Source organism: Crotalus tigris, unplaced genomic scaffold, assembly GCF_016545835.1.
Source record: "Crotalus tigris isolate CLP2741 ecotype Arizona unplaced genomic scaffold, ASM1654583v1 scf7180000024439.5362192, whole genome shotgun sequence".
Lineage (NCBI taxonomy): Eukaryota > Metazoa > Chordata > Lepidosauria > Squamata > Viperidae > Crotalus > Crotalus tigris.
The window spans coordinates 2,831,371-2,846,455 of NW_024100609.1; the positions used below are offsets into that span (position 1 = coordinate 2,831,371).

The following is a 15,085-nucleotide window of genomic DNA, read 5'->3' on the forward strand; positions in this document are numbered from 1 at the left end:
TTAATTTGAGTTCTCATATGGGAACAAGCCAGTATCAACTACAATAAGTAGTTTACAAGACATAACAGGGAATTGCAGTTGCTTCAGAGGAAGTAATTGTTCTAGTCTTTGTCACTTTATAATCTGAAGAGGAAAGCACATGTATTCAAAGCTTTTTTGGAAGCAGGAAATAAAAAAAGTTATGAGTGTTTGTCAACATCCCACTGTTCACACTTAGATGTGAATCCAAATACTGCTATGAATGGAAATCGCTCTTTTAGAACTTAATATATGGACCTAAGCTATCAGTAATACTTAGCAAAGATGTGCTAAAAACTGTTCCAAGGTCAACTTGAATTATGATGATGATGATGATGATGATGGTGATGATGATGATGATGATATAGAGTTGGAAGGGACCTTGGAGGTCTTCTAGTCTAACCCCCTGCTCAGGCAGGAAACCCTATACTATTTCAGACAAATGGCTGTCCAGTCCCTTCTTAAAAACTTCCAGAGTTGGAGCATTCACAACTTCTGGAGGCAGGTTGTTCATATCCTTAAACCTAGCATTAAAAATCTGAAAGACTTGTGTCTTTCAAAATTTAGTCGCTCTACTTTATAGTACAAAAATTACACAATCCAGTTTGAAAATACAAATTTGTAATCTGTAGCATTTTATATTAGCAATTAGGGATTATGTAAACTCTCACATTCTTTTCCCCAAGCATGAAATGAATTGTTCTGTTGATACCAGAAATGTACCATGTTCTAAATACTTCCCATATGGAGATAACATGGAGATGGGAATAGCTGTTTCAAATTCAAAATACTTTGCGCACGACTAGTCCAGATCTATTATTCAGTGTTGGTTTAGGATGTTACATAAATCCAGCCGACTGCAATTTATTTACCAAATCATAGTTTAGAATAACGAACAAGTCCACTCATGTATGATAAGATTAGATGGTACAATTTTCTTAATAAATTTTCTTATTCATTTTTATTCTTTTTCTAACCAAGCTTTTCTTCTACATATTTCATGAACTGTACTTGAAGAACAATTCAAAATAAAAGTGGATAATTGGTTTAGATTCTTAGCTAGTATCTAAAACTTTAATAAATAATTTGGAATTAATTTACATGTTTTAGTTTCTATCTAAGGACTCATCCTAATTTCAAAATTGAACATGAAGTATGATAAATGATAAGTTTAAGGATATAATCCAATATTAATTAATTAGAATGAGACTTGTTCTGAGAATTTCAACATAAAAAATCCCTTCTGCAACATCCACAGACCTTTCTTAGTTTCTAACATGTAGGCCTTCACGATTTTCATGGTATCATGAAAGAGTTCCATCACTAGGAAATGTAATGACTTTTTCAGAATAATATTTTATATATTATATTATTATCATTTAGTACTTTTGTGGGGGAGGGGAAGAAAAAAGAAAAGTTAAATATCCTTTATGAGCTATGTCAGACCTGATATCTTTTCTCTTGTGCTTTTTTGGTAGCTCTTTCTCTCTTCAGCCACTCATTATGGGAATATCCTTCCCCTCTCTATTTTTGTAAGTGTTCTACCTGTAAATACCAATAAAGACTTTCAATAAAAATATATCCAGTTCTTTTAAAAATGTACTGAAAATAAAGCATCAACTTTTATATTTGGCATTAAAAACGTCCCTCACATTACAGAGTTAAATACCCAATACAAACTATAAACTGAAATGAAAAGACCCTAGACATGGTAATGTTTTGCTGGAATTGTGAGGTTTTACATGAAAACAAGTTTCCTTATTTTCCATGGATTTTGATTCAACAGACTCTCCAATTTAGGACTTCAAGAATTCTGGTATGTACATAGAACTACAGAGCACTCTGTTTAAAAAAGGAAAAACATATAATTTCTTTCCTTCAGTAAACAGGATGGGGTTCTATTGTATTTTCAGCTATTTTCCATCTACTTCCAACAGAAAATATCTGAATTTCATCCTCTGGGGAAAGCCATATTGCATGTACAGATCTCACATCAACATTCAAGCAACACGGTAAGATTCTTAAGCAGTTAGGAAAATGGTAAGTAAGAATAAATGATTCAGCTTCTCACTAAAAAAGTATTTACACAGCAGACATGATGAAGACATCAACAGATGATTTTAGTTCAGAGATACAAAAGATGAATTCATGCTATTTACAAGCACTTAACAGCTCCCACCAAAGTTAATGGAGACACATAACTCACAATAACATTAATTCTACCACAATCCCCCTTTATAAGAACTCAACTTTTTAATCTTACCAAACAACTGGAGATGTTCATTAAAATTAAAAAAAAACATCCAACACAAAAGAAGCATGCCTGTGATTTTATTATTACCTCCATTGTAGTGGAATGTATATAATTCACAAATCCTATTTAAAATCATGCATATTTCATTTGCATATAAACTACTAATATTTTAGTCACAATGCTAAAAACAGAATGGACATAATTATACACTGCATTGCTAAATAAAGGCAAACATTACATTTTTGCTAACTGCAAAGGCCATGAAAGCCACCAATTCTGTTTGTTCTCCACAATCAAGTAAAATACATTAATCAAAGGCCACTATTGTTTAAAATTAGAAATACTTTCAAAAAATTACATCAAAGCACTCCCTTGAAAATCATACTATAGAACACCACAATCACCATTTATTCTTCATAATTACTTTAGAACTATTGTTGCACTATAATCTATGGTGAACAAAAAAATCAGGCAATTTATTCTTAAACCTTAACTACAATTATCATTTCAAACATGCAGTATTCTGTCTTCAAATTTACAGTCACAAATACAGCATTAATGAAGACAAAATCATTTAAAACCAGCAAAAGAACTGAGTTTTAATATTTCAATTTCAGCAATTTAAACATCAATACTTTTTAAAGTCACAGAACTGAAAAGTATAAAATCATAGGTATCAGATTTGATTCTTATACAGATGTACAATATTCATTTTTATTTCAGCATCACTTTTCAACATGCAGACCAAAACACGTACACTTGCCCTAGAAAAATTGAACACCATCTTTACCTGATAAATGGCGGCTCATTTATGCTGGCCATTATTTAACTAATTTTCATTACATTACGTATTTTTTCTATTCTAAACCATGAGATTTGAACTGGATTCTAACCCTATTTTTTTATGAAAATAGCAACATGAGCAGAGAAGCAACATGAGCAGAGAAGCAAGCTGTAGACTGGAATGATAAAGAAATGTGTAAATCTGATGAAGAACTAAGAAAAGGAAGCTGTATAAAATAAAAAGAAAAATAAATAAATCAGACAGAGGCAATGTTGTAACTTGGATTACTTTCAAAGAATACTCTCTCTCTCTTCTCCAAAGCCTGCAGCATCAGAACCAGTAACAGTAAGAAGCTCAGAAGAATCTTTTGAAAGCCTTGAATAACTTGAACGCTGACTACGCTTATGGGTCACACCTTTAATATTATCATTCTGAACTGCAACTGAGTTAGAACTCGATCCAGGACACAGAATGATTTGAGAAGGTTCTATGATACCATCAGTCTCCTCAAAATTTTGATTGGGTCTATTGGTTGGTGCACTATTATTATTCAGCGTGACTGTGCTAGGCGTTCGATTTAAATTGTAGACTTTTTGACACGCTGGCCAATTCTCTTCCGGACTGCTTGCTATTAAGCTGCTGTCTGAAGGACTTTTCTTATCTTCTGAACAAATTGACATACGTGCGATTGTTGGATCTTGAAGACCACTCAAGCTATGGGGAATTCCCCTTTTTCCACTGCGGCCATCATCTTCCAGCTCAATGAGATTTGCTTTTTCAAGCTGTGAGTCATCTCCATCATTATGGAGAGAATGATTTGGAGAGCTTTCGTTGGATCTTACTCCAGAATCAGAGGAATCCTTTTTGTCTAGAAGGGCATCTGTCAAATATTCCTTTGCTTTAATCAAGGTTCTGATGGGCTCAGAGCCATGTTCTGGAGATTTGGACTGTTTCTCTACTTTTCCTTCTATTTTCCAGTCTTTACCTTCCTTGAGGAGAGGTGTATTATCAGATTCTTCTGTTCCAGACTCATCTTCATCACTTGGAAGTTTTTGATAATGAAGAGCTACCCCTTTCAACTTCAGATCTGCAGCTTGGAAAATGCTAGTTCTTTCTGAAGATTTCTTCCCAGAAAGAAGCTTGGATACAGACTGATCTGATTTTTCATCTTCTTCAGTAATGGGATCCAATGGAGATGCATCATTAGTAGATACCGAACTACTGTAATCTACAACATCATTCCGCTTAATCAAGAAGGATTTCCTTCCATCATCTTGTTTCTGTTCAGCATCCTTTCCCTTATCTTGTTCCATACTGGAGTGAAGAGAACCTGTGGATGTGCTCTGGCCCATATAAAATGCTGCTGAACTATGTGGTGAAGATCTACCACTCACTGTACTAGAACTTGCACCTCCTTCTAACTGTGACATTTGAGCAATATATTCTCTATATGCATCTCTATATTCTGCTTGTACCTTATCAGTAAGCTTTGAAATTTCAATACTAGAATCTTGAGAATTGAGGCTTGAAAGACTTGGAGTCCGGCGGGCTTGTGACTGTTTAAAGACAAAGAAAATATATTAAAATATTGTCTGGGTCTATATCCATAACACATCTAAATAGGCACAAATGAATAAAATTAAACCTGAAAAAAGTTATGAATAAAAACTGCTTGATGTTTCAGAAAGGGGCACTATGTCAATGGTACAGCATATAATTAGCATGTGCTGAGATTGTCCATGAGGGTAGGAAATTCATGTATCATATAAATGGTTCCATGAAGAGCTGGAAGTTTCACATTTCTCAGTTTAAGTTCCTAACTTTATTTAGAATAAAGAAGGAAAATGTATCAATTTTCTGTTAAAACTAACAGCCTTTCCTAACACAACACATTTTATATTAGGAAAAGGTAAATGTGTCCAGAAAAATGTACTCTTGTGTAACTGGAATGGAACATATAACTGTATAATTACAATTGTACTTACAGAACCTGAATTAGAAATAAATGCAGTAACTTTTACTTTTTATAAATATTACTGAAATGCAACATATGCACTTTTTGTTTTTAAGCAATTTTACTCTTGTATATGAATAATAGGTATGATTAAAACAGAAGACATTGACTAAATTATATCCAATCTGAAGTGAAATTACCTGCCAGCTTAGATTGCTATGACGTGGAGGGGCTTCCTCTAGGCCGATATTGTTCAGCTCTTCAAAGCTAAAATTGAGAGTATAAGGAGGTTGACCTGGAAGACCAGTAAGTTCTGTATGGGGTAATTCATTGTTTAGAGTTGGACGTCGAGTGAGATCATTATGAGGAATTGTGCTGGCATGCTCATTCACTGTTCGAGAATCTTCATGGACAATTTGACTTTCTGCATTTCTCATATCAAGCACCTAACATAAGAAATAAAGATATTAGACTGCAGGTTGAACATAACAGCACAACTAAAACATGGGCCTTATTTTATTAAAGAACTATGAAGCATACTCTCTGTAACAATGTAGATGTTTTACATGATTCACTCAATCTAAAGCAGCATTTCCCAACCTCGGAAACTTCAGCTCCAGCAATGGCACTACTGACTGGGGAATATAGGCAATTAAAGTCTACATATCTAGTTGGGAGTTGGGAAACACTGTTTTAAAGCACATTCAGATGCACTTGCAAGGAGTTGTTTGGATCTCATCTTGTATTTGCATACAAATTTCACAATGAGGCAAGCTAAAACAGATATTATTTATGCAAGGCCTAACCTTGAATATTTTATATACCCAAATAGTTTAAATGCATATTTTAATTACACAGAGTCCATAAATAACAATTATTTAATAAATATCAAGCACCCTTTTCTTATCCCCTTCCTCCTATAGAAACCTAATCTTGTATTCCTGTTGATGGCACCGAAGCAAACAACTATGCAAGGATGTAAAGACTCCAGCCTGATGGAAAGCAATGTTTCCAGGCAAAGTCCTGCCACTTTAAATATGAAACTACAAATTGTGTAGAAATTATTAACAAAAATGGGGTAAGGTAAAATAAACCATTCTTAGAATGAAATCTTATGCAACTACGACATTGGATTTCACTGAAACCAAGTATGTGATATGCTTCAGAGTAAATATGTGCAGAAAGGTAAACATAATTTCCACTGCCCAGCACTCCTAATTATTAATGCTAATATTTTATGTAATAATAGTCTTACTGCACTCCTGAAGAGATGCCAGTCTCCAAAATTCATGTTCATCTCACGTTTTAGTTCATCAATGATACACTGTGCTAAAACACGACCATTTATATTAGCCTAAACAAATTATAGAAACACAACATAGGTATTATTTATAAAGGGTAGTAGAATAGTAAACTTTAATCATTTCAAAAGTAATTCATGTATAAGTGTATCTATAATATTACAAGGATAGTGTATGTTATTCTTGGTTGAAACTAAAAATGACAATATAAGTATTTTTAATAAAAGGAATAAGTCATAATTCAATTACAGAAGAAAAAGGGAGAGCTATTAAAAATGTACATTTGATACATCAAAACAGAAATCAGGATTATATTTCAAAGGAAAATATGATCATAATAAACTTTAGGATACATTATATAATGTATTTATTATAATCACAATCAATTTTAGAAAGTTTCTGTGTTATACATTTATATTATGCGTAATGTCCAGTCTTCATTGTGAGTCTGTCTAAAACTAGGTTATAAATTGACAGCATAGCTACTGCAAAAGGTTACCCCCCCCTACACACACACACCCCAAACTGTGTCAGATTTTTTTTTAAAAGGTCAAATTGAATTAAAGTCTTTTCTAGGAGATAGACGGAAGTTTCAGAGACAATATTTCAAAATTGCAAATTTCGACTGATTTGGGAACTGAGAGGAGGACTACAGGAAGAAGCACTTATTCCTCTTACAGTGTCCATTTTGTTGGGAGATTGAAACAATTGTGTGATGTACAAATGAGCCTGCAAGCTAAAGATTGCAAGCTATCCTAAGTATTACACTATCAGCATTTTTATTAAGATTTTATCCACAATCGTGGATATTTGATCCAGGATTAATCAGAGTTAACTGTTGGGATGACTTGGGATAGAAAAGAAGCCATAATAAATTTTCTACAAGTTGAATACAACAATAGTATGTTAACAGAGGGCTTTTATATTTTACTTTTGCCTTTTATTTGTTTGCTTTTCTACCTGTTAACTATTTTTCCATGAATACAGAAGACAGATAACAGGTTAATAATTTGTAAGCAGAATTAGAAGTTTGAAAAAAAAAATGGGACCTGTTTCGCAAAGGGTAGGAAACTAATATTATTGTAATATATTTATCAATATTCAACTGGGGAGGGTAATATGTATACATGTGTGTTTTTTTAATACACCTTTTTAATGTTTTGTTTGCTTTTTTGTTGTTTGTTTGCTTCTGGGTCCCCCCCCCCCTTTTGGGGGGAGTTTTGTATTTTAACTTTTGAATAAAATAAACATCATTTGAAAAAAAAAACATTAAATTCAATCATTGAAGTTGCTGATTGTTCACTTAGGAGAATGGAAGGTCCGCTGCCAAGACTTGCCTATTTTCAAATATAAAAAAGGAAAAAGAAACCCTTCCCCAAAGGGACAGTAATATTAATACGCTAACCCCCATCTTTAAAACAAAAAAACTCAAACCCACTTAACACATATACTTTATTTTAAATATGATTTACTCTTCTATAGTCTTTTCTATCCTTAATTCATTAATGGTATTTTGACAGTAAGACAAGTTTAGTTTAATATATTCTCTACATAGCCACTCTAATTACTGAAAGGTAATTTTCATTTTTTTATCCTCCAGCAGATTTTTACAGACTAGGGTTAAGATGCCCCATTTATGCATGCAGAGACATACCTTCTTTATAGTTGCAGAATACTGAGCCAGCATAGTCTGATCTAGTCCTTCTATTTGTTTCAGTTTTTCACACACAGCATCTACACTCATTGAGCTCAAAGGAACATGGGATGCTCCTGATCCAGGGACTGTCCCCTATGCAAAGGAGAAGTGCAATATTCAATATGTTTAAATGCTTATTGTGATTCCTTTGTAAACAGCTAACATGTTTTGAGTCACTATTAACAGTATCAGGAATTGGGAATACTGACGTACCATCAGAGGACTCGCGGATTGAAGTATTCACCGTGATATGGTGTCACGGGCAAGAACTTTCCCTGAAGGTTCTTATAAGATGGAAAACTGAATTTTGAAAGAAATAAGCCCTAGCACAAAAATAAGGAAAATCTTGATGACCTCTCTAATGTATTCTACACTTTCAGTACCTACTTCATTCACAGAAGAACCTAATGGATGGAGCACACTGTTCAAAAGAAAAATAATAGGCTAGGTTTAAAATATGTAAATTTGTCTCAAAGGCGCCTGCCAATTTTAGAATATAACCAAAGGTGAAGTAGCCCTGGAATCAGATATTGGCTTAATCTGCATACATTTAAGTCATTAAAAAGGAGAAGGAGTATCACTTCTGCGTAGACATGTAATATAACGATAATGCCATATACGAGCTTGTCATATTTTTATTATGCATGTAATATGTTTTTCATTGTGTATGTACTAAAGCCAAAGACAAAGTTTTTTAAAGAAGAGTAGAAACTACCTCACTCAAATTGAATAATAATCTCTGACTTAACAACTAAGTTGCTATTTTCATGAACCCATAAATCCTAGTAAAAGCTAATACAGTTAATAAAAAGCTGTAACTGGGAAAACTGTATTCTAAATTGCCTCATATTTTTTTCTGAATGCATTCCTGAGATTATTATATGCAACTGATTTTCAAGATCAGCTGGCAGATTTGACTGAAAAAAACCAAAGTAACTGAAACCAATGTAATGGTACCAAAAACAAGTACTAGAAAAAAGTGTGAAAAATGGTGGACAATTCTGTCTGAGTCAAATCAGAAATAAAACAAAGGGGGAGGGCACTACTATAAATGCTTGCTCTCTCATATAATGAAATTCAAGATTCTAAGAAGCTGAAAGGTATCTCTCTAGCGACAATTAAAAAATGCCTGGCTAATATGGCCCACTTTTATGTATTCTAGGTTCTAGAACAGGGGTCCCCAACCCCCAGTCCGTGGATCAGTACTGGTCCATCCAAACAAGGAAAGCCCCATCCACAGGATGCAGGCAGCACACAAAACCACACCTCCTCCAGTCTGTGGAAAAATCTCTCTCCAAATAACCGGTCCCTGGTGCCCACGAGATTGGGCAGCTCTGTTCTAGAATACTATTCCAAAATATATTTCTACAAGATGTTGCATTCATCCCTTCAAATTCCCAAGACGGATGAGGAGCAATAAGTATCAATTATTTACAATTGTCTACATAAGTATTTATTTAAAAGATTAAATTGATAATTTCATGCATGGTATCATCAATGCAACATTAGCAAATGGGTTTCTTTCACTTGTCAAATACCATACCTTTTTCATAATCTATTTGCATTGATAATCTGATCAGATGTAGAAAAAAGATTGAACATGCTAGTATCCTTTAAAATTAAAACTAAGATGGTTTTAAACAAGTAGGCAGCTTTACATTTATAAAGTTCAATGGAATAAAAAAAACCCTACATATGTATTAAATAGTACAGTCTGAAGGATTTCCACATGTATTGGTCAATATGTAGGAGCAGAAATCAAACAGGCCTATATAATCAATCTATATAGTTCACAATTTCAGAAAAGAGTTTTTGTTTTTTGGTACAAAAGTCAGTATTTGTATAAAACATTCATAAAGTTAGCTGTATTAGCACAACCAGATTAAATAAAGTCTATATTATATCTCTGCTGAGGAATGCATCTAATTTGAACTATTTCAAATTCAAATTAATCTGCTTCTCATCTAAAAGCGTTGTTTTGAGTTGAAAGCAGGCTGTTTCCATCATTTTGGATGTCTGTAAGAGGCAAGCAGCTGTTTCAAACCCATGTTAACTTCAAAATTGTCAAAACATTCAATTTTGAACTAGAAACACTAAAATTTCAAACATTTTGCACACATCTACTACATTTTTCAAGCACACTGTATGGAGAATTCTGTTTTTGTGATTTTAACTGCATTCCAATCATACTAATATTTATATCATGTAAGAAAAGGAAAAACTCTCAAAATATAAAACACAGTACTGATGCTAATAATTATTGTCAAAAATAGTTTCTTCATGCAGTGTAAGACAACATTGGAAAATTTACATTTAACAAATTCTCTGTGTGTGTATTCACACTATGATAGAGATTCACTGGAATCCAACACACTTATTTTCTAAGAAAAGCAGTAAAAAAGCAGTATAAGTGGATCTCAGAGGTAACATATGAGTGTTACAATTATACAAACATTCTTTTCTCAGCTACAGTGTTTTTCAAATGTGCTGAGAGCAGAATTCTGCTAAGTTGTGTCATGCAAAACCTAAGAAGCAGGACATCAAAAGCAAGCCCCCAAAAGTGCATTAGTGTAGACAGCCAGCATGACATTCCATCATGATAACAGAAAAACACATGACCATTGTGTAGGAGGTTGCTGTACCTGTCTTTGTCTTTTTAACCCAGTTTTACACAGCTTTAAAACAAAAACAAAAGAGGGCACAACTTAACATAATGAGTAAGGCAGTACCTATAAAAAAATAAGCTAGGACGGTTGTTTAAATTTCCTCTTTGAAGTGGTAAAAAAGCACCTGCTAAAAATGAATGTATTCCAATTAAAATGCCCTGATCCAAGAACTACATAACTAGATCCTCATAGACTCTCCTCATAGATAATTTTGGGTCCCATGTCTATGAAAATTGTTGGGTTTTCAAAAAGAGTTGTCTCACTTAATGTTCTGCAGTTCAAAATAATGTAAATTCTGACTACAGAGTCATAAGCCCTTTTATGCAGATAAGAATTCAACTACAAATTAATATCTTGCTTTCCTAAGTTAATATCCTAATATACTATTTTTTATAGTATAGTGGCTTGCTGGAATAAAAGGTCTAATTGGAGACTATACATAAGACTACAGAAGTATCTTACCACAGCAGATCCATTTTCTCTACTAATAAGAACAGAAGGAGTAGTTGAAATCAAAACAATGGGCAAATTTTAATAATTTAATCAAACATGCGAACATAGCTTTAAAAATTTAGGATTGGCCACTGGTTTGGGAGGGGCTATTTTTAAGTAATTATCACCCTTTTGTAATGTCATGTAATGGAATGTGAGAATGACTTGGAAGAGAGGCAGCCAAGAGAATAGTCAGATAATAGGCAACTTATCCTGCAGAAATGTGTGACGGAAGGGGGCAAGTAGCCAGAAAGGAGGAGGAACAAATCTATTTTCAGATGTACAAGATTGATGTCAGCCTTCTAAGAGAGACCAGGCAGGAAATACGACCAGATGAGCTAACCCTACTTCACTGAAAGGTTACATTAACACAGGGGTAGTCAACCTTGTCTCTTTTATGACTCGTGGACTTCAACTCCCAGAATTCCTGAGCCAGCTAAGCTGGCTCAGGAATTCTGGGAATTGAAGTCCACGAGTCATAAAAGAGACAAGGTTGACTATCCCTGCATTAACAGAATCTTGCAAGTTGGAAAGTGCATCTCCTCCTCCCTTCCCTTTACAGCCCAAGAAACAAGATAAGGTTCCTTCTGAACTGCTTGCCCCACCCTTATTCCTCCTGCAGGCTAAGATACCTTTTATCTTTCTAGTCTCTTGGCTGCAGTCTCTTCCTCCTGTCTCCCAAGTTCATTCCCACATACTACAGGTAGCCCTCGACTTACAATTCACTAAGGGATTGTTTGAAGTTACAACGGCACTGCAAAAAGTGGCATGACCATTTTTCACACTTACGATCTTTGCAGTATCCCCATGGTCACCTGATTTATATTTGGATGCTTGACAACTGAGTCATAATATGATGGTTGCAGTGTCCCGGGGTCACATGGTCCCCTTTTGCGACCTTCTGACAAGCAACATCAATGGGGAAGCCAGATTCACTTAACAACCATGTTACTAACTTAACAACTGCAGTGATCCACTTAATAAATGTGGCAAGAACAGTCATAAAATGGTCATAAAAAACTCATTTAACAAAATTTCTCACTTGGCAACAGAAATGTTGGGCTCAGTTGTGGACGTTAAGTTGAGGACTACCTGTATTACCTCTTTAAAATAGGTTCCCTCTTCTCATTACACTGGCATCCAGTGTGGTACTTCCTCTTGCATTACTTTCACTCCCCTTCCTTTCCTAATGCTAACAAAGGATGTGAGAATGATTGAAATATGAAAATGAAGAACCAAGTAATTTTATAAATGGGATATTTTATTTTACAAGCAATGAGTTTAATGGACAGGTCATTGAATATAATAGAGAACCTATCTAAAATGTACTTTGCAGGCAATTAATTGTAATTTGTAGTTATAGATTCAATTTCATTTGTGCCCTTTTTTAGAATATGGCTTCTGGCTAATGTACATGCACATATGTACATGTACATATGCATAGGCAAACATCTGGGAGACGGGAGAGAATTTCCAAGATTGGTTTCTGCTTAAACTCAGGTTGACAAAGTAGGAAGATGGGCAATGAACACAATGTTTATTTTGTATGACTATCTGTTCCTTTTTCCTTTTATGAGGGAAGTCATTTTAAATTTAGTAATTTTCATGTACAGTAAATACAGTAAAATTCATGGTTCCAAAAAATGTGAAATTTTTCATGTTATATAAACATTTAAAATGGCTGAGTTCATATTGCAAGCATGAAATGCAGTTCACGTAGCATAATATTTCAGAGCAACTATGCCTTTCCCATTACTTTTTATTATAGAAATAGATTGTTTTGAAGAGTTGATGCATCAACTACATCTTAGTTGAAGGCAAAGGGAGGCAATAGGGTTCCTAGTGATTCAGCTTATTATTTCAATCATTTCTGCAGTACTTATTATAACAAAATGTTTTGTGCGTGTTACGTGCACAATGAAAATAAGCCCAAAAGATAATACCATGCCTCTTTTTGTATTGTGCTTCTACTTGAAAAATATTCAGTTTCTAATAAAGAATAAATGCTTTACTTTCACACAGTGCTAACCTTTTTAAGCACTCCTGCCTTAATTTTTGTTTCTCCTCCACCTATTTTGATAATAAAGTTAGATACCACTGTCCTTTTTTCTAAGGAAAAAATATAGGAGAAACTTATCTAATAAACTTAATTTATTCCAGTTTCCTGTTACTAACATTGGTAAGCTATATGGTTTTGCAATAACAAAGGAACCTATCAATAAAGGAGAATATTTGTAGCTCAGGGTTGGAATGAGGAAACCTTGATGCTCTCTGAGCTTGGCTGTTTGCTTGAAGAGTTTCATTATCCAAACCAAGTAACGTCATCAGTGCTAGAGTAGCACTGAAGACGTTACCTAGTTTGGGTAATGAAACATCTGCAAGAAAACAACCAAACTCAGAGAGCACCGAGGATCCCTCAAAGGAACCTAGGATTTGCTGCCATTAGAACTTCCAAGCACATATTTCAGGTTATTTAAAATCTATTTCCTCTATACATGCAAAGCCCATTAATAATACCTTACAAGTTTAAATAAAATTCCATGCCTCCTTCACAAAGCAGACAAATGATTTTACTCACATTTTGTCAAATTATCATTTGGAACAAAATGCTTACATCAAATGGGCTGATCACTTGACTTAAAATATTAAAGAATACAATTCACAGTACATTTCTTTTAGCACTATCAGCTCATCTAAGAGGTGGAGCTCTTCTCAATAGAAATGAACCGTCTTCCATTATACTTATAGTAATATGGCTGTATGTCACTACAGTACACACAAAAATGTGTGTGGTATCCATCTTCTAAATGCTTGATTATGCAGTAGCGTGACCTTCTGTACAGGTACAAATCGATTAAAATGCAGTATTATACTGGTTTTCCACATCCTCAAGCATAATAATCCTTTTTTGTTGTTGTTGTTACTTGTTCATAAGAGCCCAGGTAGCAGTCCAAAAGGCTAAACCTGCTGCCAAATGAACAGTAGGCAAACACGGAGATGTTATAGACTAGGATATGTCTCTGAAATGTACTGGCTAACAATCCAACAGAGACTCATAATCGGCATTGCAATAAGCATAGTAGAGGGCAGTTACAGCAGGATATAATTGTTTTCTCTGAAGCGTTTGCAAAGTAGTAAAAGACTACTGTCTTTTTATAACAAGAATATTTAACGTAGGACTATAAAATCAAAATCATGTTTAAAAAAACCCAGGCTAAAATCAATAGAAGGATGGTCAACCATTTTTTGCAGGTAATGTCAAGGGTGTAGTTACGAACAGCTATAAAGAGCAGATTTCAAATTAATATTTTTTAGAACTGATGGACATATAGGAAGTAAGACTCATATTTAATATAACCTATGGAAACATTTGTAAACCACAGTGTGACAACAATATAAATATGTGAAGCCAGCCTTCTGTGCAAGCTCAGCAGGAGTATATTCCATCATTACTACTGTCTAAAATCAGCTTTATTGTTTGTCAACTGCAGCAACTTCATATATAGGTATAACTGAGAAAGCACGATTTTTATTTGACCAAATCATTTAGAGAAGGCATCAGCTAATCACTTCTACAGAACTGAATAGCTAATACAATTTTATTTTACAGTATGATGGTGTGTCATGGTACATGTAAACTGCCCAGAGTGTTAGAAGCTCAGCAGTATACAAATTGCTTGACAACATAAATCTAAATACATTAAATATGTTTTATGAACTGAAAAAAAACCTTACTAATGAAGCTGTAGCATGTTTTATATTACTAAAAATAACTTTTCTTGACAGACTACTGAAAGGTAGCATGGAAAATGTAAATAATATATTCTATAAGCAGGGTATTAGCCAATTCATTCACAAACTATGCTTATTAGTCTTCATCTATACTATTTGTCCATCAAGCCACTGATGCAGAGTTAGTG

General features: G+C 34.1%; 1 protein-coding gene across 3 annotated transcripts in view; it reads right to left on the reverse strand.

The window, feature by feature from the left end:
* Positions 1 to 2,329: 2,329 nt before the first annotated feature.
* KIDINS220 (kinase D interacting substrate 220) overlaps positions 2,330 to 15,085 on the reverse strand; it is a 64,247-nt gene continuing 51,491 nt past the window's right edge. For 2 of the 3 annotated variants that reach the window (XM_039331861.1, XM_039331860.1), the window contains 4 exons: positions 7,966 to 8,100; positions 6,266 to 6,364; positions 5,211 to 5,456; positions 3,347 to 4,612 (listed from right to left, as the gene is read on the reverse strand). In XM_039331861.1, coding sequence (XP_039187795.1) covers positions 3,347 to 4,612; positions 5,211 to 5,456; positions 6,266 to 6,364; positions 7,966 to 8,100 — 1,746 coding nt within the window. Of the gene's footprint in view, positions 4,613 to 5,210; positions 5,457 to 6,265; positions 6,365 to 7,965; positions 8,101 to 15,085 lie in introns of all 3 variants that reach the window. The other variant, XM_039331859.1, reaches the window with a different exon arrangement.